Genomic DNA, 27,376 nt, shown 5'->3' with positions numbered 1-27,376 from the left:
GGATGTTGGTTCTGGAACATGGAAGTCTTCATGATGCATCTGAGCTTCACCAGGAGTTGGGATGTTGGCTCTGGAACCTGAAGGTCTTCATGATACATCTGAGTTTCACCAGAAATTGGAGTGTTGGCTCTGGACCATGGTGGTCTTCATGACACATCTGAGCTTCACTAGAAGTAAGAGTGTTGGCTTTGGACCATAGTGGTCTTCATGACACATCTGAGCTTCACCAGAAGTAAGGGTGTTGGCTTTGGACCATGGTGGTCTTCATAACGCCTCTGAGCTTCACCAGAAGTTGGGGTGTTGGTTCTGAAATCTGGGGTCTTCATAACGCCTTTGAGCTTCACCAGAAGTTAGGGTGTTGGCTCTGAACCATGGTGGTCTTCATGATGTATCTAAACTTTACCAGAAGTTAGGGTGTCATTTTGGACCATGGTGGTCTTCATGACACATCTGAGTTTCATCAGAAATTAGTGTGTTGGCTCTGAACCATGGTAGTCTTCATAACACATCTGAGCTTCACCAGAAGTTGGGGTGTTGACTCTGGAACCTGAAAGTTTTCATGATTGCATCTGAGTTTCACCAGAAATTGGAGTGTTGGCTCTGGACCATGGTGGTCTTCATGACACATCTGAGCTTCACCAGAAGTTAGTTAGGGTGTTGGCTTTGGACCATGGTGGTCTTCATAACATATCTGAGCTTCACCAGAATTTAGGGTGTTGGTTCTGGAATCTGGGGTCTTCATAACACATCTGAGCTTCACCAGAAATTGGGGTGTTGGCTCTGGACCATGGTGGTCTTCATGATGTATCTAAACTTTACCAGAAGTTAGGGTGTTACTTTAGACCATGGTGGTCTTCACGAGACATCTGAGCTTCACCAGAAGTTGGGGTGTCAGCTCTGGACCATGGTAGTCTTCATAACACATTTGAGCTTCACCAGATGTTAGGGTGTCACTTTGGACCATGGTCATCTTCATGACACACTGAGCTTCACCAGAAGTTGGGGTGTTGGTTCTGGAACCTGAAGGTCTTCATGATGTATCTGAGTTTCACCAGAAATTGAAGTGTTGGCTTTGGATCATGGTGGTCTTCATAACGCATCTGAACTTCTCCAGAAGTTAGGGTGTTGGTTCTGGAACCTGGGGTCTTCATGACGTATCTGAGCTTCACCAGAAGTTGGGGTGTTGGCTCTGGAGCATGGTGGTCTTCATAATGCATCTGAGTTTCACCAGGTAAATTGGAGTGTTGGCTCTGGATCATGGTGGTCTTCATAACGCATCTGAGCTACACCAGAAGTTAGGGTGTTGGTTCTGGAACCTGGGGTCTTCATGATGCATCTGAGCCACCAGAAGTTGGGGTGTTGGCTTTGGAGCATGGTGGTCTTCATGATGCACCTAAGTTTCACCAGAAGTTGGGGTGTTGGTTCTGGAACCTGGGGGTCTTCATGACGTATCTGAGCTTCATCAGAAGTTGGGGTGTTGGTCTTTATGATGCATCTGAGTTTCACCAGAAATTGGAGTGTTGGCTCTGGATCATGGTGGTCTTCATAACGCATTTGAGCTTCACCAGAAGTTAGGGTTTTGGTTCCGGAACCTAGGGTCTTCATGATGCATCTGAGCTTCACCAGAAGTAGGGGTGTTGGCTCTGGAGCATGGTGGTCTTCATGATGCATATGAGTTTCACCAGAAGTTGGGGTGTTGGTTCTGAACCATGATGGTCTTCATGATGCATCTGAGCTTCACCAGAAGTTGGGGTATCAGCTCTGAAACCTGGGGGTCTTCATGACACCATCACTGGAACTTGGGCTGTTGGCTCTGGGCACCAGGGTATCACTGTTGCAGGATCTGACTTCTGACCTCCAGCACTCCCCTCCTACCCCAAGAGGGCCAAGGGCCCATTGCCAAGGGAAGAGGTTCTTAAATGCCCCCTGAATAGTGCTCAGGCCCCTCAAATGGGCTCTGCTCCATCCCTGGCACATAGCTGGGCTCATTTGTCACTCTCTTGAGACATTTGGTGAGCACAGGGTGGAGGTGCAGCAGGAGAAGAAAGAGGAGAGAGAAGAAGGGATAAAAAGGAGGAGGAAATACAAAGAGGAAGAGGAGAGAAGAGGGAGAGAAGTGAAAAGAGGAAGGGGAGGAGAGAAAGGAGGAAGAGGATAGAAGAGAGGAGGGGACAGGAAAATGTGCAGAGGAGGGGTGAGAGGAGGTAGAGAAGAGGAAGAGACAGAGAAGAAGGAAGAGGAAGGGCAAAGGGAGAAGGAGGAGGAAGTGGAGGAGCGAGAAGGGCATGGGAAGAGGAAGATAAAAGAAAGTGAGAAGGAGGGAGGGAGATAAAGAGGGGGAGAAGAGGAAGGGAAGGAGATGGGAAGCAGAGGGAGGAAGGGAAAGAGGAGGGAGAAAGGGCAAAGAGAGGGAAATTGGAAGGGAAGGAAGAGAAGAAAATAGAGAAGGAAGGAGGTATGCAGAGGAAGGAGTAGAGGTGGGAGAGAAAGAGTGAGAAGAAAGAGAGAAATAAGAAAAGAAGGAGGAAGAGGATAAGGGAAGATAGGAAAGAGGGAGAGAGGAGGGTGAGAAGGGAGAGAAAGAAAATGAGAAAGAGGAGGGAAAGAAGCAGAGGGAGGAGGGGAGAAAGAGAAGAGAGGGAAGGAGAAAAGGAAGAGGGGTAGGAAGATGGAGAAGGAGGAGGGAGGGAAAAAAGGTGGGAAGACAGAGAAGGGAGGAGCAGGGAGGAAGGAGGGAAGCAAAGGGAGGCAGGGAGGAGACAAAGCAGGCATGGGAGGACAGCAGCAAGGCAGCAGTATTTTCCCAGTGCAGCTCATCCAGCTCCAGACAGGCACCACGAGCTTGACTCAAACCTCCTGGACTAACCATATAGCCCAACCTTCCCAAACATGTCTTGTGGTGCTCAGGCCTTGCTGGACCTCACCTCTGTGGCTGCCTCACTCAGAACCAGCTAACACACTGGCTATAGGCCCAGGACAAGGAAGCCTGGTATTCAGTGGGCCACTGGCAGTTGGGGGCACCTTGCAGGCCCAAAAGCACCCCCACATGGTCCATGACAGCCCCCCAGCCCTGAGATCACATCACATCCATCATGTAGTAGTTCAAACAAACATTTATTGAGGCCAAGGTGGAGACCCCACATCCGGCGCCTCCCCATGCCTCACAACAGCCCTGTGAGGTAGGAGCCTGGCCCTTTCCACAGGAGGACCCTCCGTGTCCCCCAAGTCTCAGGGCTCGCAAGGGGGTGGGGTCAGAGGCGTGCTGTCCATCAGTCAGAGGGTGGAGGCCACTAGGGGTGCCGGTCCCGAGGTGCTGGGCGCGGCCTGTCTCGTGGGAAGGTGTGGAGGGTCGTGGCTGTGGAGGCTGAGGGAGACAGACACAGTTGAAGACCACTGTTCTGTCCCCCTGGGGGGTACTTCTGCAGACAGGGAGGCTGGAGACACGAGGGATCCGGATTTGCAGGGAGAATCCACATGTCAACTAGCACCCCCAAATCCAGCTATTCACTAATACCCCAACTCTGCCCCACTCACTAATATCCAACTCCTATTGTCCACTAAAACTCCAATTCCACCCTGTCCACTAACACTCCAAATTCATCACATCCACTAACACCAACTCCAACAGTCCATTAAAATCCCACTTCCAACTGTTCACAACACTCCAACTCCGACTGTCCAATAACACCTCAACTCCAAATGTCTAACACCCCATCTCCAACAGTCTATTAATACCCCAATTCAACTGTTCACAATACCCAAACTCAAATGTGCACTAATAACAACTCTAATTCTGCTGTTCACACCCTAACACTGTTTACTAATACCCCAACTCCAACTATCCACTAGCACCCCAATGCCAACTCTCCAATGTCCACTAACACCCCAACTACAATTGTTCACAAACACCCCAATTCCAACTGTCCACTAATACCCCAACTCCAACTCTCCATTAATACACTAACTCCAACTGTTCACTAGCAACCCAACTCCAACTCTCTACTATACCCCCACTTCAATGTCCACTGACACTCCAACTTCAACTATTCACAAATACCCTCACACTAACTATCCACTGACATTCCAATTTCATCAATAGACTAACACCCCAATTCTAACTGTCTACTTCCAACCCAATTCTATCCTATCAACTAACATTCCCAATTTCAACTGTCCAGTAACACCCCAACTCCAACTTCCACAAACACCTAACTCTATCTACTAACACACTAGCTCCAACTGTCCAATAACACCCTAACTCCAATTGTCTACAAATATCTCAACTCTAATTGTCTACTAACACCCCAATTCAACAGTCCATTAACACCCCACTCCAATTGTCCACAAATACCCCAACTCCATCTGTGCACTAAAACCCCAACTCCAATTGTCCAATAACACCCCAACTCATCTGTCTAATACCCCAACTTCAACTGTCCACAAACATTCCAACTCCATCCTGTCCAGTAACACCAACTCCAACTGTTCAGAAACTTTTTTGTTTGGTTGGTTTTTGGTTTTTGGGTCACACTCAGCAGCGCTCAGGGGTTATTCCTGGCTCAGTGCTCAGAAATCGCCCCTGGTAGGCACGTGGGACCATATGGGATGCCGGGATTCAAACCACCGACCTTCTGCATGCAAGGCAAACACCTTATCTTCATGCTATCTCTCCGGCTCCTCAGAAACACTCTTACTCCATCTGTCCACTAACTCCCAAACTCAACTGTCCAGTAACACCCCAAATCCAACAGTCCATTAACACCCCAATCCAATTGTCCACAAACACCCCAACTCCATCTGTTCACAAACCCTCCCACTCCAACTATCTACTAACACCCCAACTTCATCCTGTCCACTAGCACCTACTCTACCTTCTACCCATGTCCTCATCCACAGAACCTTCCAGAACTCTCCAGAACCCTTGTTCTCCCCTACCCTGGTGTCCTACCTCAGGTACCTTAGCTCAGACTACTCCCCACTTGGTCAAGCCCCTCATTCTCTTCTGCTCTGAAACAATCCCCAAACCTCCTGTTTCCATCTGCAAAGTCATATTCTACAGAGAGGGGTCACCCAATCTCCCCTACACCTGTGCTTCATCGCTCAGTCACAGATTTGGGCCCCCAGAATTGAGGGGAGCATAGGCTGCCAGGTACCCCAAGAGCAGCCAATATACCAGTTTGCCAAACACCAAGTCTCAAGGTCCAGCTCTATAGTAGTGATAGATTTGGGGACTCCTATGGTCAGAGGCATGGGAGAGACCCAGGGTGAGGAGTACAGCACCCTAGATGTGCCCATTCCACAGTGGGTGCAAAGTGAGGCTCATGCCAAGGGCTCAGAAACAAGAGTAGACCCCAAAACCCCTAGTCCTGTGCCCTGTACCCTCCATAACCAGCATACCCATTTTGGGAGGATAACATGAAAGTCTTGGGTTTTGCCTGCCTCCAGTGCCCACTGCCCATAGCAAAGTCCAAAGAGCACCAACTGTGGGTGCAGAAATGCTCAGCTCCGGTAGGGTTACACTGCTGTCTGGACTCAACTTGCTGCTAGAAACCATGCCCCAGGTCCAGGCCCCAGGTGGATTAGCACCCACCACTCAGCACTCAGCACCCCAGTAGCCCAGTAAGCTCAGCATAGTGCCCATAGTGCCCAGCAGCCCCACTGACTGAGCAAGCTTCTCTTGGCAGGTCAACACCAGCCTCTTAATCACTCAAAATCAGTCACTCTTTACCAGGCAAGCCCATGGCAAGGCTTCGACAATCAGCCTGGTCGGGCATGGGGAAGCCTTGCCCTCTGCCCCTAAATGTTTCCTGGAGCCTTCAGCACTCCATGAGCTTATCTTGAAGCAAGGGAGAGCGGGGACCCTTGGGGGACACCCAGGACCCAGTATACACATCTCATTAACCTAAACATGCTGGGAATCAGCACAGTCCCTATAAGCTTGTGAACCTCAATAATCCTTTGGGGGTGATATGATACCCATGGGAGGATGTGTTAGTCTGAGCCAGAACTGCAGACATTGGCCCGTTTGCTCAACCACTTTCTTCTCTGCCTACCCCACCCCAGAAATGCTAGAGGGAAAATACTACTTCTAGGGTCAACCCTGGAGCTGTCTCCTGTCCCAGAACTGGCAAACAGATAGTCAGCACTTAATATTAGGGGGTATCCCAGAAAGGAGGCTCCTGGGGAAGATCATATCTAGTTGGGGATCCCCTGACCAGGCAGGCACAGTGGTGGGCAAACACAGGCAGATGTGAATGCAGGCAGATATGAATGCATGCTCAGAGGGATAAAGAAACCTTCCCTGACACCCAGGCTCCAGAGGAATCTGGGGATCTGTCCTGCCTTCCCTAATACCCAGAAACCTGGCTCCCTCTGAAAGAGCCCCCAGCTGGCTCTCTGGGTGGTTATTGGCACCCTAGGCATGATAACACCCCAAAGCTGCCCCCTCATACCCTCCAGAAACAGAGAATCAAAGCCACCTTGAAAAATTGCAAACACACATTTGTCCAGCTCTGGGACCTTGGCTTTGTCCATGGCCAGCTGCTTGCAAAGCAAAGGACAGAAAGCAGGGTTCTGAGCAGCACCCCCAAACCTATGCTAATAAGAACAACAGTCTTGTGGGGCTCACCTGCACTTTGGGGTACACACGTGTTCTGTGAGGGCCCCATACCTACCAGGCATGAATGAGCCTCACATACAATCACCCCTACTTTTCTCTGGAGAGGGAGGGGACAGGGACAGAGGGGCAGGCCACGATCTTACTGTGACCTGGGTGGGACCAGTGAGCACAGAACAGTTGGCTGGTAACCAACCTTGTTTCAGTGGAACAAAGTTGGGAGAGTGCCAAGCTGCCTGGAGCTCAGATCTCTCTAGAATCCAGGGACCGGTCTGGTCATTGACACAAACTCAGTGGCTGGTCAACTCCTTGTTTTTCCTTGCCAGGGGTTGGAGCAGATTGTATGTGTGTATGTGTTTTGGGGGTGGTGGTGGTGGTGACTGGAGTGTGTCTGGGCAAACTAGCTTTATTCAAGGACCAGTTCCTCATTTCCTGATGAGGTGAAGGGGTGAACAAAGAGATGCAGGAGTGAGGGACAAGCACTCCACAGAGGGCAGAGATAGAAGGCAGAGCACATGGTAGGGGGCTTGAACCATGCAGGATAGTCTGTGGGGGCATCTCTGCTTAGGGGTTCACTTCAAGTAGGAAACAGGAAAGCAGGTGATAGAAGGCCAGGGGGTGGCAGTGATGGTAGAGGAGCTCAGTGAACCCAGGATGATGAGGACATGGTCACAGCAGACCCCAAGGGAGCTCTGTGGGAGAAACCAAAGGGACCAGAGCGAGAAGTGGAAGTCAAGTGATCATGATGGATTGTGACGGGTGATAGATGAAGGCGAAGTGATGGGTGAGTGGGTGGAAGGTAGATGAATTGATAAAGACACAGATGAAAGAGGGAAAAAAGGATGAATGAATGGATGGGTGTATAAATGGGTGGATAGGTAGGTGGGTGGATGGATGGATGAACAAATGTCACGTATTCTAGGTTACCAGAAACAACAAATTGGTTGCCCTAACAGGTAAGAAAGGGAAGACTAGGGTCCGGTTATTCTACTGGACACTGGGTATTCTTTTTTTTTTGTTTGTTTTTTTGTTTTTTTTTTGTTTTTGGGCCACACCCGGTAACGCTCAGGGGTTTACTCCTGGCTATGCGCTCAGAAGTTGCTCCTGGCTTGGGGGACCATATGGGACACCGGGGGATCGAACCTCGGTCCGTCCAAGGCTAGCGCAGGCAAGGCAGGCACCTTACCTTTAGCGCCACCGCCCGGCCCCGACACTGGGTATTCTAGTAGAGAATGGCCTCTCTTCCTAAAGTCAAGCAGACCTTGTAGGTCCCCTAGGCCAGCCCCACTCCCACAATGTGGACCACCTCCAAACTACCCTCACTGAGTGTATGATCCTTGAATGACTCCAGGGACGGGGTGCTCACTACCTTCTAAAAACACACATTCCCTGGCCATCCTGAGCTAGTTTCATTGGAAAGCTGTGACCCACAGATCTGGACAAACAGTTCACAGAAGTTAAAAAGACAGTTTGTTAACAAGCATGAATGGAAACAATTGATTTTCATTAGCAATCAAAGCAATGCCAGTGAAGTAATGGGGAAAAAGGAGAAAAAGAAAAGCACCATTAACAGAGGATAGACATGAGCTGTTTGGTGACAGAGACCCCCTTGGCTAGACACTGTGAGAGGCTGCAAGTCTCAGAGACTCTCAGTCCCCATCCCAGCACAAAACTTAGCCCTGGACAGTTCCTCGACAGACCACGTACCAGTCCACTCACCTCCTCAGCCACCAGCCAGTCACAGCCACCTACATCCCACACACACTCTCCTGGCCAGTGCCCATGCACACAGCCCCCATGGACATGCACCTGACCCAGGGGGGCCTCACAGTGTAGCCCAGAGTGTTAAAAGGAGGTGAGGCTAGTTCTGCAAGAGTGAGCAGAGAGACCAGGTGGCACCCCTCGGACATGCTTGAGTACCTTTTGGGTGACACTAGAAAAGCAGAACTGGAGAAAGGGAAGGAGGGCAGGGGTGCACTGTGGAGTGGAGGATGGGGGCCTCGGGAAGTCAAAGCCAAGAATGGCCTCAGACCAGAGGAAGATGAGGAGGTGCAGGGTGCCAGGAGCTAGGGGGTGTTGCTGAGTCTCCTAGACTGACCCCTCCCCTAATTCACAGAGAGGAGCCAAAGGGGACCCCAATGTGTCCAGCAGGATTTGTGCAGTGGGTCAGACTGCAAGAGAACAAAGGGCACCCCGGAGACGCCCTGAGCAGAGGAGCTGGCCCCTAGGGTATATGCCCACTAGGAGTTCTGGTCTGAGAGTCCCTCAGAGCTACGCCCTGCACCACCCCACCCCACCCCAACCCACCCTGGCCTCATGGCCCTGCTCACCTCACCCACCCACGCACCAGATTCTCCTTCCATTGGCCCATTTCCACCCCTGGGAATCCCTTAACAGCATCTCTGAATTTGTTAGAAGGTTCTAGAACTTTCTACCTGCCCAGTCACCCCGCCTCTGCTCCTGCTGCTGCTCCTCTTTCTATTCCTCCTCTTCTTCCTCCCACCACCTTCCTGCACCCCCAGTCCACGTCTTCCTGGGCCTGCCGGTGGGTTCCGCAGATGCCCCCCACCCCAGCCCCCTGGCAGAAGCTCTTCTCTTCGGGGGGGCTGTGTGCCCTTGAAGACTTCAGGGAGGAAGAAGAGGAGGAAGCACCCTGCGGCCCCAGCACCACATCAGGACCACGTGGGCCTGCTCACGTGACCCAGACACGTGGTGCTGGAGGCTCGGGAGGGTGAAGGGTGGCGCTGGCCTTGGTCTTCTGCTGCCGTCGACGATGTCCGAACCACGCTGGACCCCACGAGCCCCCCCTAAGCCTCCACCCCTCCAGTCCATCTCCTCCCCCACTCTGCTCTGCAAACCGTCCAACCCCCCTGCCTTCCCCCCCCCCCCCCACATTGCACTGGCTGCTCTGACAGCTACATGCCCAACTTCACTAACCTGCACCTTTTCTTCTAGGATCTGGGGGCCCCGTGACCACCCATCCCAGCCTGCTCCTCCTGGTCAGGGCGCTGTTTAGAATCGGGGTGTCGGCACAACCCCCAGCAGGGGCAAGGAGCACAGAAGGTTCTGGTGTTTGTTCCCGTGCTCCAACCCATAGCACAAATTCTGATGAAGACAAAGGATGACAGTGAACCAGGGGCTGTCATACAGAACTGATGCAGTCCCCCAAAACACAGAGCACCCCAAAAACCACAAGTGCAGGGGCTATGGGGAGGGGGTCAGGGGACCTGCTGGGCCCATCCCTGAAGAGCCCCCGAGTTTTGAAAACAAAAGACACTCCCATTTCTCCTGTACATATGAGTTGCAAGGACAAATGGTCTACGGGCACCTGGGGTCCCCCTTTCTCCACTAGCAGGACTCAGGACCACCCAGGGCCAATGCTGCCCCCTAGTGGGAGCAGCACCCAGTGCCAGCAGCCGCCCCCCGCCAGGGCCCAAGAGGCCCACCTGGCCCAAAGCCCTGGTATTGGGCCAAGGCATGAAAGGGGCACTGCCAACCCCTATGGGGACAGATTGAGCCCAGAGCCAACATAAGCTGCTACTGATCAGAGAAACTGAGGCTGAGACGTGGGTGGAATGGTGGTCCAGCTGGGTACACAGCTACTCAAGCCATGCCCACTGTACCATCTCACCCAGCCTTCCTGCCTCAACCCCTGCCCTCCACTCCTGTTCAGAGCCTCAGGAGCACTGCTTCTAATCCTTCATTCATTCCTTGGCTGGTGTATTCATTCATTCTTTCTTCTACAAGAGACTCATTCCTTCAACCATTTTTTTCTTCCTAGATTCTTTCCTTTTCCCTTTCCTTCCTCTTACTTCAGGTGCCAGAAGGATGAACTAGACACCGTATGGGCCACCCTCATCACCTACACTCATTATTCACCCACACACTTTCATCCATTCACATACTTTCATTTGCCCACACCTTCATTCATTCACCACCATTCTTTCAATTTTTCCCTTTTCTCTTTCACTGCTGTGGTGTCACTGGACATGTCAAACCCCCATTTACACGCTAGAGAAACCTCTCTGGTCATGGGTCTCTGCATTCGCCCCTTTTGCTCCCTGCCTTTGGCTATGTTCTGCATGTAGCTGTTTATTCTTTTATTTAAGGGCCCCGCCTGCAGCTATTTTATTATGGGGCTGGAACATGGGGCCTCATCTGGGGGCCAGTCTTGCCTCCATTTTTCACCCCGCCCTCTGAAAGGTGTATTTTTCTATTTAAAGAGTCCGGATGTAAACTAATTATAATCTCTATTCAGACAATCTCTTAGCTACCCATTCATCACTGGGGTTGTTTATTATCTTTCCTTTTACCTCTTTGCAGCTTTTTTTTTTTTTATTCTCGCCACTTTCCCTGGCTCTGTAAACCTGGGTTGAATGAGCTCATCGGCACAACAACAGCCTTCACAGCACCTTCTCCCCCATACATTAGGTCCAGGTGAACCTTCTGCTGTTGGGGGGGGACACAGATGGGGCTTCTCTTTCTCTCCTCCTCGTTTATTTCATCAGCTCTTGTCCCTCTAGTGTCCTTTTCCAGCTCTTGTGCATGCTCCTGGACCCTCTGAACTTGCTCCCCAGGACCTCTCTCTCCTTGTGTCTAGAAATTTCTATTTTAAAGCCAGTCTTTGGGGCTCCCATAACCTCTTGCTACCATTCCATCTTTCTTTTGTTCATGGAGCACAGATGACCCACATCTGTGCTATCTCCCCTCACTCCCTCGGGGTTCTGCCCTGTGGCCTGGAGATGGCAAAGGTCATAGTGCAGATCCCTGTGGCCTCAGATGGTCCTCAGGAGTGGCCCTAGGCTCAGTCTGATGTGAAATTTTACTGTTTGATATATGGATCTTCTTGTTTACATGATTTACATGAGTACATGCTATTTACATATAATCCACATGTAATTGGGGCGCTAATTTACATTTGGTTCTTCCTGGATACTCTGACTGGGTCACCTTTTAGCCTATTTATTTATTCTGCTTCCTGCTTTCATCTACCCAACCTCAATTCACCATATGTACATGCATCTACCATTCAGCGTTCAACAACCCATGATTCCATCTATTCATCCTTCATACTTTATCCATGTCTCCATCATTTATCATCCATCATCCATCATTCATCTGTCATCCATCCACCATCCATCTAACCATCATCCATCACTCATCCATCATCCACAATCCACCAATCATCCATCATATATCCTCCACCATCCATCCAGCCACTTCCATGGCCAATATGGCAGACACCACATAGCCCTAAACCCCACAAGGAAGAGAGAACTTTCTCATACCCTAGACTTTTGTACTCTTCCTCCTAAGTCACACCAAGGGGGGGGGGGGTGGGCCTAGATTTCGGGCACAAAGGACAAATATAGGTGGAGGGACAAGGAGCATCCCCCATCATCCAGGTACCAGATCCCCACACCCAGTCTCATCTGGACATGCAGCCACATGAATATCTAAGCCCCTGAACAACAGAGAGCTACACTCACTGTGTGCAGCCCCCCTCCAGGGCCCAGGAATCCATGAAATAGCATATTTGTCCACAACAGTAGAAAAAGTATTTTGGCCTTTCAAGGCAAATACAAAAGCCAACAACAACCCATTCCTGGTGCCCAAGGTGTCAGTCCCGCACAGTAAAGAACTTGAAGAGGAGGCTCCGGAAATGCAGGCAGCAGAAAATCTACCCAGATTCTCTTTTCCAGACATTTCAGGGGTGAGAGGTCACTGGAGCTCGAAGCCCGCTGACGAGGCGGGGACAGGGCCTGCTCGTCTCCCGTCCCATTGAAGGCCCAGTTCATGAGGCACTTGCGTCCCGCTGCCCTGTGGCACGAGAGCAGATATGAATGTGCCCTTTAGGGCCCTGAGACCAGGACTGCACCCCTCAACAACACAAAGGGACACCCATCTGTGAGGACAAGTCCCCCCCCACTCAGGCCCACACTTGGCTTGGTTCAAGGGGCACCCCTTTACCCACCCACAGACCCACCTGGCTATGTGCTCTGGATGCCTCACCCTGCCACCCTCCAACAATGTGTGTCCCCCACATTCCAGCCACTTACGCGTCAAAGCTGGGTCAGGGATCCGAGGTTCCTCCCCCCAGAGAAGTTTCAGCTGGAAGGAGAAGGCACGGGGTCAGAGCAATGGGCCCGCACCACCTCATCAGGGCCCCCCCACATCTAAGTGGGACTCCCCATGTGCTAGCAGTGAGTGTCATGCTTCAAACAAGGATCCTGACTCATCTAACAGAAACCCTGAGTACTTATAGGGAGTATGGAACCAAGAGATGAAGACCCTCAGAGCCATATTTTTTTTCTCGGCCCCAGTCTTGGGGTGCTCTTAAAGGGGTTCAGCCTGTTGGATACAACTCAGCACTCTCACCATGCACACCCTCACACTCTCAAGCCTGCAGAAAGCAGGGACTATGAGACCACCAAGAGCAAACCAGTCCAACCACCCTCACAACCATCTAACCAGCCTCCTTCCCAATGTCTTAGGAACAGACCACCTCTGCACACACACTCTGGTGACAGTATGGGGACAGCAGGCAATGTGGACAGACAGGCAGGTGAAGAGACAGGGAAAGCTGGTGAAAGCCTGGAAATGGCTCTGGGTCAAAGGGGCCAAGATCTTTCCAGAAAAAAAAAAATCTCTTTGACCCAAATTCTGGAATCAAATACCACTGACCATGCCTAAACACTGCAGACCTGTCTTCCCAGACTCATGGTCATGTCTCACCTCAGGGTGGGTGAGTCTCACCTCTCCTGCTCTCTGAGGCCCTAGGGACCCCAACTTGTGTTGAGTGCCCCAATTCATGAGCACTGGGGTGCCCTTCTCATCATCCACTTGGTCATCAGGTCATGACCCCTGCTAACCCCACTACTTCCCACAGGGATATAAGAAAAAGACTTTGGAGCAGCTCTCAGGGAAAGGACTAATATTTCTGGTCAAAATAAATAAGTTATTCTGAATTTCTGCCTTTGAGAAAGGATTCATGCTTTAAAAGCAAAAACACAAATAACAGTTCCCCACTTCAGTATTAGGGCCTTAGAGCCCCCATTTTCCTGACTTTGTTTTCTTGAGGATCCCAGCTACTGGACAAGTCCCCCTCCAATAGCTGTTGGAGGTGTTTACCCAAAAAATGGGAAATGGAGGACAAGTATTCAGGGATAAAATCCAGTGACCTGGGATCAGGGTATGAGGTGCAGAGAACCTCGATCTGCTCAAAATACTTGGGAGGCACCCCCAGAACTTCCTCCCTCCCTAAGTGGGTTAGAGAATTCAGAGTCTGCATCTCAAAGAAAAATGTTTTCAGCATCCTCCGTTCAGGGGGGACTGAGTAGTACCCTAATGGGCCAGGTCCACCCTGGCCACAGAGAAAGGTGGGTGTGGTGTGAGCCATAAAGCCACTATGTAGATCACCCTCTATTCCCTGTTTGCACTACCTGTTGAGCAAAACACACACACACACACACACACACACACACACACACACACACACACACACACACACACACCTACCTCGCTCACATGTACACCAACAAAGGCGAGCTCTCTGCAGAGCTCATCTGGGCTTTGTGCTGGTGGCCTTGAGCCACTGATGGAAACAGGACACATAATTGGGACATATTTGGGGTCCCCAGCCTGGTCCTCTTGGGCGGGTCCCCGAGGATGCTTCCACGGGCGTCTTCCTGGAAACCGGGCTTGTGTTCCAGGAACGAGCAATTAGAGGGAATTAGGGCCCATTTGGGGCGTGTTTACCGTTAATGGAGAGAGTGGCGAGGGCGGCCCTGAAAGGGCAGCCGAAGGTCTAATTGAACTGGCAATTTCCAAAGCCCTCATTTTGGCTGGCAGGCAATACCGTGCCAAGGTCACCAGACCAGCGCAGTCCCACGGCTGTGGGCGAGAGAAGACAGAGTCTGGGCTAGGCCAGTTGCCACCCTGGGCCAGGCCAGTAGCTGGCATAGTGCCTGACCACTCATCACTTTTTCCCAAACTTGCCACCCCTGGTGGCTTCTTCTGGGTTTTGAGTGGCTAAGCAAGGCTCAAAGTCAGAGGATAATGGGGGCAGGGGTCACTTATCACTGATCCTCCACATAAATAACCCTAATTTCCCATGTCCACACACACCCAGGTAAAATCCCAGTTCCTAAGATTCTAGAAGACCCAGCTCCAGTAAAGGCTAGGGTAGCCAGGAAAAATTTTGAGGTTTCTCCAATTGGCACCTCCCATTTCCCAGATGGGGAAACTGAGGGTCAGAAACCAAGGCTCTTGAGTCGGGCTGGGGCCAGCTGACATACCCAGGATACTGGCAAGGAATATGGTTCATCTCATGCTCAGCCATAAGGGAGCTCAGTCTGGACATTGGGGGTGCTGATGTCCCTAAACTATTGCTGCCCGCTGCTATTTAGAGCTCAAAGGTCCATTGAGGCCCTTTTTTTGTTTTTGTTTTGTTTTTGGTCCACAACTAGCAGTGCTCAGAGGTTACTCCTGGCTCTGTGCTCAGAAATAATTCCTGGCAGTCTCATAGGACCCTATAGGATGCTGGGAATCAAACCCAGGTCAGCACAATGCAAAGCAAAAGCCCTACCTGCTGTACTATCACTCCAGCCCCATGGAGGGTCTTTAACCCTAACTTTTCCCAAAGGGCCACCATGAGACAAACTGTGCCTCAAAAAAAAGTCAAAGTGACCACTTATTGGGGTCAAAGAGATAGCAAAGTGGACAGACAGCTTGCTTTGCATACTATCAACACAGGTTCAATCCCCAGTACCCCATACTGCCCCCCAAATCCCCTCAGCAGTCAGGAATCAGCCCTAAGTAGTGCCAGGAGTGGCCCCAAAACAAAACAAAAAAGAAACAAAAGACCCCCTGTTTGGGATCCCCTCCTTCATGTTCCTATATGATATATCTCTTTTACCTGCTTTAGTCCCTAACACCCCCAATTTCTTAACCCTTGGAAATGACTCTGAACCCCCAGATAGCCCAAAAAAAGTGCCAGGAACTCAGTCGTGTTTTGGGGAGAGACCTCTTCTCACTCCTCTACTTCCCAGGTCCAGGATCCCATCTTCCAGGCATAGTTTGACCCAATTCTAGGTCCCAGCCATCCAGGAAAGGAGGTATGCGGGGATTTGTGGGGACACAGGGTCGGGTGCCAGCTTGACAGGTCATTGTGCATTGGGCAGGGGGGGGCTGTCTGCATGGCCAGGGGTCCTGAGGAACACACACACACACACACACACACACACACACACACACACACACACAAATACACACAATCTCATCTCAGGAAGGTAATTGAGGTTTCCTCCTTTCTGTCCAAAGAAAAGCACCTTCCCCTGAAAGAATGCATTCAGGACTGAGCCGCTTGGCCCTCCAATTACCCTCAGGTGGCCTGGGCTGTGGGGGCGCCCACATTCCTTTCAGCCTGCATCTTTGTTCCAGCTCCCATGGCCTGGCCCCCCCACCCCGAAGCAATCAGGCTGAGAAACTCCAGCCTAAAGCCTCGCAAAGACCCCATTCACCGGCCACCCGGTCACCAAAGGTGGAGCGTCGAGGCCTCCAGCTGGATTGTCTTTTAAGCCCAAAGAAATCCGACAGCAATTAGGGGCTCGGGCTCCACCCTCCACTGCCCTCCTCTCCCCTAATTAATTCCTCTCTCACCAGCACCCCCTGCAGTCGGACCAGGTGGGTGGGGTGCCCTCTCCTCCTCCTCCTTCTTTTCCTCCTCCTCTTCTATCTCCCTCACACATACACATCCCTGCAGCTTCTTTCTGGAAGGTTCCCAAGGGAGATCCTTCCTCTGGCCCCCCAGCACAGACTTGGCTTCCTCGAATTAAGAGATTCTGACCCCCCAGGAGAGTTCCAGAGAAGGGATATGGGGGTGTCTGTCTGTTCTTGACAAGGGACTAGGTATATCCTGAGCCTCACAGGAACAGAGGGTTGGGGGGTGGGGAGACTAGCTTTTGAGTGTTAAATTCCAATCTTCTCATCCAAAGGTGGCCCCAAGAGCCCCCAGACCTCCCCAATTCGGCAAACAATGCAGGCCTCTGGCCTGCCCACTGCTCTCTAACCCCCGAGTCCTTCATGTGCCCCCTGCCCCCTTCTGTGTAGACTCCGCTTCCTCTTTTCAAGGAAAAATTCATTAGCAAGCTCATTAGAGACAAGGCAGGCTTTTCTTTTTTTCTTTTTTTTCCAGAGTGAGATTGCTCATAACACACACACACACACACACACACACACACACACACACACACACACACACACACACACACACTCTTAAGCTGTGTCTTGCCCCTGAATGAGAAAGATGCGTGAAAGATGCGTGAAGACTAAGAGGAAAAGCCAAGAGCCTGGAAATGCATTTAGGATTTGACTCACAACTTGGGGGTAACATGGCCACATGCCCCAGAGCTGCCAATGGGAAAGACTGGGGGTAAGTTTCACACAGACCTTCCTACCTCCCCTACCACTGTGCCCCCCACAAACAGAAGACACACCTGACTTTCGAAGTAACAAGTGGGAAGCGAGACCCCACCCAGGACAGACTTGGGGTCTGCTGGTTCCTGAAGGGTCTCACTTGCACCCCCTCCTCTTGCTCAGGATGGGGCTGGCCAACCAACCTCTAAAGAAAGTCCTCCTCTCAACCCACATTCCACACTGATTTCCAAATTTCAGCATCTCCCATGGAGATCTCTATAGCTAAGATCTTCTTCCTCAGGATTAAGGACACACCCCCCATGTGGGCTTCTAGGGGCTCCTGGGGTCCACCAGCACCAGCAAGGGTTGGGTGGATTAAGTCCCCCATCCCAGGGTCCAAAGACCCAGCATAGAAGTCTGAGTCCTGGAATCTTCTGGAAAATGCAACCACGGAGGTGGCGGGGGGGGGGGGGGAGAGCCCCTCTTTCTGCCTGCATGAAGCCCCTCCCTGCCACTGGGCAAATGCCAAGGCCTGAGCAAATATCATGGCTACCCGCCTCTGCTGAGCCAACCTGCATGGGCTTCCCCGGAGAGCAGGGAAATGCCTTGTTTCCGAGTTTAGGGGGAGAATGGGGGGGGGGGAGTACCTATCTCATCAGACTGCCTAGGCCCCTCACAGTTCAGGCTCAACCTCCATGGCCTCACTTCCCACCGGCCCCCAGCACCTTATTTCTCTTCTCCCTAGCAGGTACCCTGGGTGACGCCTGAAAGCACCCCTAGGGCCCCCATAAATCTCAGGCTCTGTCTTGACATGGGGCTTAACTACAGAGCCCCTGAAAAAGAGGAATCTTCTGCCCCAGGCCCAAACATCAGTCTGTGGGGATTCCACTGGCCTCACTCCAATCTAGGTCCACCGGAGACCCCTGTAGTCCAATCCCCCTACAGGTGGCATGAGAACGACAATCCCATACATGACTTCTTGACTTTAGGGGATACGTAAACTCTGTTTCATGCTAGCAGCTGAGGAAGGGGTTGAAGATAGAGAGCACTTGTGCTTGAGTACTTCCAGACAGGCCTCCTATAGGGTGTGGTGAGCACAAGGTGGAGAGTCCATAGCTCCCAGCATCAGCCATGACCCTGAATGTAGCCACACCCCAACATAAGTCACATCTCAGTGTAGCCACGCCCCCATGTGAGCTGCATCCCAGTGTGGCCATGTCCCCACACGAATTGCACCCAGTGGAGTCACACCCCCAATGTGAACCATGCCCCTTAGTGACCCATTCCCTTGTTGGCCACGCCCCAGCATCGTGGGGGGCCTTTGCATGTTCTGTGTCCCTGTCTTGGGGTCCCTGCCAGAGTGCGACACACCACTTACCATGCTGGTCCGGAAGTTGGCTTGCATCCAGGGTCTCCACTTCAAGCCACTGCTGCACGCCCAGCCCTAGGGGTTGTAAAAGGGTTGCCCTGGCTCTGTGTCTGCGAATGTGAATGTGGTGCCCCAAGACCCCGTGCCCATGGCCGGCGAGAACAACTCACCTGAATCCAGAGCAAAGAAGCAGCAGCAGCAGTCAGGGGCTGGAGGGGCGTCAGCAGGGTCCAGGAGGAGTCCGGGAGGGGTCCGGGCAGGGTCCACGATGGGTCCACAGTGGGTCCACAGCAGGTCCACAGCAGGTCCACAGCAGGTCCACAGCAGGTCCACAGCAGGTCCGGCCTTTTCTCTCCTTTGACCACGGGTGCAGGGTGCACCCACCTTGGGGAGAGCAGGGAGTTAGAGCTCGGGCCGCATGTACCCCCAGAAACTCAGTGGAACCCAGCTCACCTGTGCTTGCTCTGCGCCGAGAAAGGTGGGCGAGGGCCGGGCCAGTGGGCGAGGGCCGGGCCAGGCCACCGAGGGGGACTCGGGCAGCTCCCAAACCTAAAATCACACCAAAGCCCCGGGCCCGGAACCGGGATGCCACCGGGGCAGACCTATGAGGGCTCAGAGCAAGTCTCAGGGACTGATGGGGAAGGTAAGTCAAGAACACAGCCTGGCTTTGCCCAGGTTCACTTAGGCGTGACTTGGGGGTGGGCAGGGTTGAGAGCAGAGCTCTGTGGGCAGAAATGAGCAGGTGTGAGGTGGGCACGGTGGCAAGCATTTCTGGGGCACAGAGGCTCAGAGGAGCAGCCTGTTAGGGAGGGGGGGGGCCTGAGACAGGGGTCAAAGGTGAATTAGATCGGGGGAGGGTGCAAGCCGCAAATGGGGGGACAAGGTGAAGTTGGGATTCTGAGGCCAGCAATGAGGGGGGAGGGGGTTAGCCAGGCAGTGTGGAGCTATTACACTCGCTTCCCTGGAGGTTTCCGGCCATCTGTCCTTCACATGGGGACAGGGACAGGCCCAAGTGGAGTTTGGGGAGAAAGGCAGAATGGAGGGAGGGGGTCCGGTTCGAGCTCCACCCCCCCAACTCAAGAGCGAGACCTAAATAACCAAACCCCGTCATGATACCCCTGTCCTCCGGCCTAATTAGTTCCGAACTGGCCTGTAGGTCAAGACCAGTCACCAGAACTCAGTGGATCACGCCCCCACCCCACCCCACCCCCCAGTCTAGCTAACAAAGAACACACTCCCTCGACGCATGTACCCCAACGCCGCAAGCCCCCCCCCCACCAGGCCGCCCTCCCTGGGACCAGAGGCCGTCAAGGACCCACTAGCGTGAGGGGTGTCCCGCTCCGAGCTGGGCGTGGGCTTGGTCGGCAAGGATCGACTGTTGGCTGACCGATGGACGCGTGAGTGCAGGAAGGCGGAGGACCCGAAAGCCCCCAATTGGGCTCCACAGACAGGCCAGATCCACCGCCTCCACCCTTTTTCCTATCCTGCCCAGCATCCCACTAACAACTGTTCCAGATGCTGTCCGGGTCCTTCCTGGACTCACCTGTTCAAGCAGACATCCCACATACTCTCACTGAACCCCACTTTGTGCTAGGCTGGGGCTGGGACACCCGAAGGAAATGTGGGCTGGCCTAGGCACCCCCAGAGGATCTAACTAGAAAATGGTGCTGGGGAGTGGGGAGGGGGAGGGGGAGGAGGTGGAGAGGACAAGGGTGAGGAGGGAGGGGAAAGAGAGAGAGGGAGGGAGATGCCAAGAAATAGCAGCTAAGAACTGGTGGCACTTGGGGTGGGGGGACTCCTGACCTCTCTGACCTCTAGTTCCCTGACTGCTAAGTCTCCAGGAATGAGGGCTGTGAGACCCCAGGGCTGGGGTAGAGAGCGATAGGGGGAGGGCCAGCTTGACCCCTCTGTGGGTTCCTGAAACCACCCAGAACAGCCAATATGCCTTCATGATGGGGGCACTGATAGAATCTCCATTTTCAGAAGTGCTCACTCTCACCCAGTCACTTTAGTGGAGAACACTTGAGTCCCAGTCTCCAAAAAGGTATGGCAGCGCCCCAACTGCCACTAGGACCCTCCCTCCACGTGTAATCAATGGGGTACTAGGCACCAGGCTTATGAAGGAGTCAAGTCTAAAGGAGTCCCAGCTAAAGGGTTAGAGTGAGTGGGACTGTCCTCTTAAGTACTGGATGGGGCCCCTTACTCCTGCCCCCCCCCCCACAGGGTTCTTCCTGGGACCAGAGGTCTGACCTGAGTCTGATGTTTGATTAGTATGAGTAACAGGGGCTTTCTTGCTGCAGATTGGAGGTCTAGGCATACCCCTCCAGTGAAAAATCTATGGACTCTTCAGCCTAGCAGGGTGCCAAGAGTGAACCCCACAAAGCACCACAGGGGGCAGTCTCTTGGTGGTTCCCCATCTGTCTCTTCCTGGACAGGGCCTGATGGTGAAATTTCTGTCCCTCTGAGGAAGGAGGCAGGGTCCCCAACATCCCAAGATTATATCCTGGAGGTCCCAAGGGCTGTGCTCATGGGGATTCATAAGACACTGAGAGTGGGAGTTGGGGGTGAGCCCTGGCCCAAAGCACAGGTCACCTCATTATGCTAATCAGGAGCTTTTCCTGGGCAGACAAAGGAGCCCAGTCTCCTCATTAGCCAGTGCCCCATTAGCTACTTCATTAAGAGAAGAGCCTGGGCCTCTCAGTTGGGGGGCCCTCGCTTCCTGGGGGCCCCTCCCAGGAAGCCCAGTGCCCCTTCAGGATTTAATCATCTGCTGAGGGGTGGTGAGAAGGGGGGGTCCCCAGGAAGGTAAAGAAGCTAAATTTGGTGAAAGAAGCTTAGAGCCCACCAGAATGGGCCTATTTGCCTTGAAAGCTTCCTGGGATTTGCAGGATCACGGGATAAAGTCTTTCCTTCCCCAAACATAAGAGCTCACCTTTCTCTGAAGGGGTTTGGGTTTGGGGGAGATTTCAATAATTTCTAAGTTTCCCTTCCTGACCTTTTTGACTTTAAGCCTTTGTTGGGGAGTGGGGCAGAGAGAATTCTGCTTCCTTTTATCACTCCCACAAATATTTTGCTTTCTGGTCCTCCCTGTATTAAACAAAGGAAGCCAACAGAAATTTTCTGTCAGAAACTTTTTCTATGTTGGAATTGAATGTTTTTTAATGTTTTATTCATCTATTTTGGGGGAGCACACATGGTGGTACTCAGGTACTCCTGGCTCTGCACTCAGAAATTACTCCTGGCAGTGCTTAGAGGACCCTATGGGATGCCAAGGATTGAACCGAAGTAGATTGTGTGGAAGGCAAACACCCTCCCAGCTGTGCTATCACTCCAGCCCTTTTTTTTTTCTTTTCATTTTTTAGTGCTAGAAAGTGTTTATGTGTGTCTTTGTCAATGTGTATGTCCATGTCCGTATGTGTATGTGTGTGTTTCTGTGTGTGTCTATGGGCTGGGAGCATGTCCAGGGAAGCTGTGGACAAGCCTTTACCTGGCAGAGGCCTTCGCTGCAGGAGAGCAAGTCTAGAAGCAGTGAGTTGGAGAGGAAATTGGAGGTGAGGAAGGAGACAGCGAATGTAGACAGGCACGAGTGTAGACGGGCCTTTCAAGAAGCTGGGCTGGAAAGGAAAGAGAGAGACTGTAGAAGCCGGTGAGGGAGCCAAGAGGGGGGGAGCAGCCATGGCCCTGAATCGTCTATAGAAGGAGCCAAGTTTGGGGTCCAGAGGGCTTAGAAGGAAGAGGAGGGGAAATCAGGTAAGGGGTGGGGCCAGCACCAAAGATGTGTCTCCTTTTGCAAGGCAGAAGACAATGGGGGTGCACAAGTCCCTCGGACTCCCCTGTGTCACTTGACGACCCCTGTTCCCTTTGGAGGCGCGGGCAGGACATGCTGTGAGGTTTACGTGAATGGAGAAGGGCACCGGGGCCTTTGCCACCAGTATTGTGGGGCATAGTTTGTCTCCGGAGTTACCCCCTAGAGCAGAAGCCCTAGGGGACTAATTTCAAACTCACGGGGCCTGGGTTTCGAACGCCCGACATGACACAGGTCCTCTTGTGAAGGGCACAGAGGAAATAGAGACAAGGCCCTGTAGGGCCTGCCAACTCCCCTCCCCCTTCCACAGCCAGACCCCCCTTTTCCACCTTCCTAATAATCCAAATCAGACAACTTGGGTGGGGGGTGGTCATTGTTCATCCAGCCCAGCCCCTTTGGGGGGAGGGGGGACTTTTGTCTTGTCCAGACCAAACTGGCTGGCTGAAGAGGGGAGAAAAAGAGCGAGCAAGTGAGCGAGTCTCTTGTCTCTGTGTCACGTACCAGGCCAGGTGGGCAGGCCAGGGTGTTGGCAGTCCAGAAATGTTTGCTGAGTGGATGCTGCAAGGGGCTTCCTCTAGCCAGGGACTTCAGGTGCACAGACAGGCCCCTTGGCTGCTCTGGGTCAAGACGATGAGAGCCAGAACATGGGGTGTGGGGTAGGGGAGATGAGGGCGCAGAGAAAGTTGTCACACCCACCATAGAGCCTGGAGTCACTCGTGGGTCTTCTAAAGGTCCCCTATAGAGGCCCCTATGGGGGGTGGGTTGGGGTTTGGAGAGGAAAGAGATTTGGGAAAAAAAGAGGGGTGGCAACTTATTCAAGGTTGCACAGGCACAGAGAGAGAAGTCGGGCTGGCAGGGCCAGACACACTGCTGTCCCATGGTGGGAATGGGTGACTGGTAAGAAATAAAAGTGCTCCAAGTCAAATGGGGAGGGGGACTGTGGGGTGCAGGAGCGGGCAGGGAAAGGGGGCAGAGACAGTGGCATCCTGGGTTCAACTCTAACCCCTGATGGTGCCAAAAACTGAACGTCCCACAAGTGGGTCTCAGTCCACTGGGCTGGCCAGGTGTGTGGGAGACCAGATGGAGGCATCGTGTGGGTGTCAGGGGGTCTTTCCCATACAATGAGTGTCCTCATTTGCATATGTGGCTGACTTAAGACTAAGTGTGCCCCAGGGGACCTACCTGGGAAGGAGTCGGTCTGGGTCTGCATGCTTGGGGGGAGGGGGGGAACGGACAAGAGCAGGTGAGGGTGGGGCAGGGCATATGGCCTGTGAAATCCCTGCAGAAACCCTTCACCAAACATTTCCAGAGTCCTTCATGCCCAGCTGTGGCCCCAGGTTACCTGATCTCCTTCAGTCCTCACGCCGTCCTGGAACGGTGCTCCTCTTTACACAAACACCCCATCCCACCCCACTTTGTGACCCAGAAAGACAAGGAGATACTACAGCGGGGTAGGTTCATGCCCTGGTAGTCATCAGGACTGCTGTGGTCTCAAAGCTCATGCTAATTCCATTCTCCCACTCCTGAACCCTAAATTGCCCGCAGCCCAGGTCCCCCTCCTGTAACATTCCCAAAGGGGTCCTTCCAATTCAGGACCTGTGGAGGGCACACGGGAGGCAAGTCGAGGCAAACTGTGGCCTCCCAAGGGGAGGGGGAAGGTAACACTCCAGTTCACGGGCATGTTAAGGCAAGCAGAGACTTACAGGAAGGTGCTCAGAGCATCAAGCAAATGCATAGCACAAAGGTGAAGAGCTAATGGCCAGAGCCCCCTCACTAGGGCCTGGGCAGAAGCCTTGAGCCATGAGGGCGAGTGGAGGTAAACTGGTCCTCTCTGGTCCTCTTCATTCTTCTACATCCTGCTGGGGGGCGTGGGAGGTGGTGCTGCTGGAGGCCTCGGAGCAGGGTGGTGGGATCCAAGAGCTGGTGACTCTCGTGCCCCCTACAATTGATACATCATGAGTGAGGGTCCCCCACAAAAGCCCAGGGTGGGGGGAGAGAAAGACAAGAATCAATATGCAAATGCTTTCATGACAACACCCATCAATAAGCTAAAATATAAGATTATCTTTTACTTGTTAATGGGTCTGGGGGTGATGCGAGAGGGGAGGAGGGTGGGGGAATGACCCACTCATGTGAAAAGTAAGCCAACAAGGGGAGAGGTACCATGAGATGCAGGTGATCAGCAGGCACTTGGCATCTGCTTGGCATCGGCTGGCATCGGCTGGCATCGGCTGGCACAGGTGGTCTTTGAAGACTAGATGGTGGGCAGGTGACGTCATCCCTGGAGAGACCCTATGGCATGGGAGGGGCTAGATTAGAGACCATCCTGTCGACCCCTGATGGCCAGCACAGGAATAGCAGAGAGCAAGATGGAGGGAGGGGGATAGGATACGGGAGAAGGCGGAGAGGAGGGAGGAGCCGGGAGGGAAGAGGGAGGAACAGAACAGAGGGAGGAGTGTGCTGGGAGAGGGAGGAGCATGGAGGGGCGGGGGGAGGAGCATGGAGAAGGGAGGGAAGGAGGAGGAGGGTGGGAGGGAGGAAAGGGTGGGAGGGAAGAGGGAGAGAGAAAGGGGAGGGGGAAAGAGAGAGATGAGGGGAGGGGGAGGAGAAATGGGAGAGGGGAGGGAAAGGGGGAAATGGGCGGGGAGAAGGGGAGGAGAAATGGAAGGGGAGGAGGGAGAGAGTAGGAAAGGGGCGGAGGGAGACAAATGGGAGGGGGTAAGGAGGACTTGATTGACAGGTCACAAGTGTTAACAGACTACGCATGCGCCACCCGCAGCCCGCTTCCGCAGGCCGCACCGCACTTGCAGACATTGACCGCTAGGTGGCGCGCCGCCAGACTTTGGGGCCAAGCCACCTGCTGCGCACGCGCTTGCGCGTGCACATACACGCACGCGCACAAACTCGCGCACGCGCGCACGCGCACTGCAGGAGTCTCCCGTGCCCCCGCCCGCGCCTGGCCCACAGCTGCCAAGGCACAGCTGGCGAAGCTGGGCGGGGGGGGGGGGGCGCCCAACAGGTCTCAAGCTGGGGGGGGGTGCACAGCCCACCCCAACCCACTGTGCAGGTCCACTGAGTTCCCCACAAGGTCACCCCCACAACCACCAGTCAGAATCCACCTGTAGCCAGCAGGCAACAGTCCCACCAAAATGTCCAGGGGGGGGTCTTCTGGCCCCCCCAACTGTGAGGTCACTCTGCACCAAAAGACATCAGGCAATCACGACGACACCCGCCATCAGAACCTTCCAGAAGACGATTCCACTTTTCATAGGTTCAAAATGCAGAGCCTGGCTCCAACCATCAATCAACCCAATTAAGCATCAATTAATTAAGATTCAACAACAACAGAACACCCGATTCCCCAAACACCATATCCCCTTCTTTGGGGGGGGGGCTGTCTCTGGACATATGATACAGCATAATTCCAAGATCCTAATAAAGACGCCCCAAATCATATTAACCATCAAGATCATCATCCCCACACACCCCCATCTCCCCCCACCAGAATTTCCAGACCCGCTAAGACCCCCTAATTAATCATTTTCACAGCCCCTTCATCCTACTCAAATGACACTGTCCTAAGACCCCCCAAAACGACAGAAACCAATCCAACAGCGACCCCGCTTCCCCCCCCCCAAGCACCAGGAGCTTCTGCACTCTCGGGGTCCTGCATCATTGCCCCTTGGGATGGGCGAATCCAGAATTCTCTAGCAAATCCCTGCTCGACCCCCTCCAGCAGAACAAAGGCCACCTCCCCTCCCCTCCCCTCCCCACCCCGCCCCCCAAAATTCCGCAGTGCCGCCGACGCCCCCTAGCGCCCAGCAAGAGAATCTTCCAGAAACCTGCCACGTAGCAACCCGCCCCCCCCCCCAACCTAGCTAGCCTGCCCAGAGTGAGGAGGGGGCTACGTGGAGAGGGGACCTGGGGGGCTTGACAGGGACAAAGGAAATAGCCCAAAGCGACATGACCAAAAGTCCAAAGCTAGACCTGTCAGAACCCGCAAGTGATACCCCCCAAAGACCCCAGACCCCGCAATTCCCAGCTTCCCGCGCCACATCCCTCATCCCAGACCCCCAAAACCAGGCTTAATTTTTTTTCTTCCCTCCTGATTAAGATCCAAGGAGATGATCTTCTCTACACCCCCAGCCCACCCTTATTTCCATGCTGTCTGAACCCCCAGTTGCCCGACCCTCCCTCAGCTACCTCTTCTGCATGGATTGGATGCGGGAAAGGCGGTGGGGAGGATTGGGGGGGGGGTGTCTGGCAAGTCTACACTAGGGCGCCATCTCCCTCCACTATCAAGTGGGTGAGTGTGGCGCCAGCGGGTGTGAACCAGGTGGACACCTCGCCTTGCAAGCGCACAAGGATTGGGAATCTCCCGAGGAACCTCCCACCTACGGGCTACCAGGGATCCCCCAAAACTAATATGGGAAGCAGACTCTGGGGGTGCTTTTCCTCCCCTCCTAGCCCCCTAAAATTCATGGAGAAGGGGTGAGGAAATGATTCCTCCGCCCGATCTCCCACTCTGCGTGACCCCTAACAGGGGGCTTCAAGCACACGCGCACACACACACCAACCAGGGGCTTCGGCACATTGGATCCCAAACGGGGGGAAGAAAAAGATAAGAGTTTCTCCCCTCTCTGGAACCCGCCTCCCGCGAGGGCAGGGCAGCCCACCCGTGGGAAAATGCTCAAATAAAAAAATCATGTTTCCAGGAGCCTGATGTGGTGCCCAGTGGGTCTCTTTGGTGCCCAGGAACGCTCCTGCCTGCCTGCCGGGGTGCATCGGCCGCCTCCAGCTTGTCCAGCGATGCTGGGCATCTCCGTGGCGCGCATCCTCCGGGCAGACACGACCGAGCCACTCACCCGTGGGAAGGCTCTCCAGGGCACCCCGGTCTGGTCCGGGAGCAGCGGGCCGGCCAGGCTAAGCGGGCCAAGGCGCGCTGTATCTCTGCTCCCCGCCGTCTGCGCTAAGGCTCGGCTGGGTGGGGTTTTTATGGCCGCGCAGAGGGGGTGGTCTCTGACGTCAGCGCATTCTGCTGCAATGCGCTCATTTCTCTAAAAATGATTGGCCGGAAAAATGAGCCCCCCAGATTCGATGACAAATTGCTCCAGCCGCACCCAGATTGCAGCAAAGGAGGGAGGGAAAAAAATTCTGCCGCAGTGCCCCC

The 27,376-nt window shown here is 53.4% G+C and overlaps 1 protein-coding gene across 26 annotated transcripts; it reads right to left on the bottom strand.

Annotated features, from left to right (window-relative positions):
• Window positions 1-41: 41 nt before the first annotated feature.
• On the bottom strand, window positions 42-27,172 carry LOC126003599 (uncharacterized). Of its 26 annotated transcripts, none has more exons than XR_007493813.1 (10): window positions 27,072-27,172; window positions 24,370-24,498; window positions 23,549-24,145; window positions 23,389-23,417; window positions 22,903-22,954; window positions 21,889-22,015; window positions 18,855-18,950; window positions 18,572-18,785; window positions 12,676-12,727; window positions 3,099-3,434 (listed from the first exon to the last, which is right to left on the bottom strand). XR_007493813.1 is itself a non-coding variant. In XM_049769884.1 (8 exons), exons 3-7 carry the CDS (start codon window positions 23,467-23,469, stop codon window positions 1,166-1,168), a joined length of 540 nt encoding a protein of 179 aa, XP_049625841.1. In that variant the 5' UTR covers window positions 23,470-24,145; window positions 24,370-24,498; window positions 27,072-27,171; the 3' UTR covers window positions 42-77; window positions 1,139-1,165. The 26 variants fall into 26 exon arrangements, 7 of the variants coding, with proteins under 7 accessions (XP_049625841.1, XP_049625840.1, XP_049625839.1 ...); XR_007493810.1 differs by having other exon boundaries at window positions 21,889-22,823; window positions 27,072-27,171; XR_007493808.1 differs by having other exon boundaries at window positions 21,889-22,954; window positions 27,072-27,171.
• Window positions 27,173-27,376: the final 204 nt, after the last annotated feature.

Source organism: Suncus etruscus, chromosome 3, assembly GCF_024139225.1.
Source record: "Suncus etruscus isolate mSunEtr1 chromosome 3, mSunEtr1.pri.cur, whole genome shotgun sequence".
Taxonomy (NCBI): domain Eukaryota; kingdom Metazoa; phylum Chordata; class Mammalia; order Eulipotyphla; family Soricidae; genus Suncus; species Suncus etruscus.
This window is presented reverse-complemented; position numbering and strand designations above follow the sequence as displayed.

Coding starts and splice junctions, on each gene's coding strand:
- LOC126003599 (XM_049769881.1), bottom strand. CDS start 23,085: ATGGGACAGCAGTGTGTCTGGCCCTGCCAGCCCGACTTCTCTCTCTGT. Junction 18,951..21,888: donor GCAGCGAAGGCCTCTGCCAG/GTAAAGGCTTGT, acceptor GTGTGATTTTAG/GTTTGGGAGCTGCCCGAGTC. Junction 18,786..18,854: donor TCGGCGCAGAGCAAGCACAG/GTGAGCTGGGTT, acceptor GCTCTCCCCAAG/GTGGGTGCACCCTGCACCCG.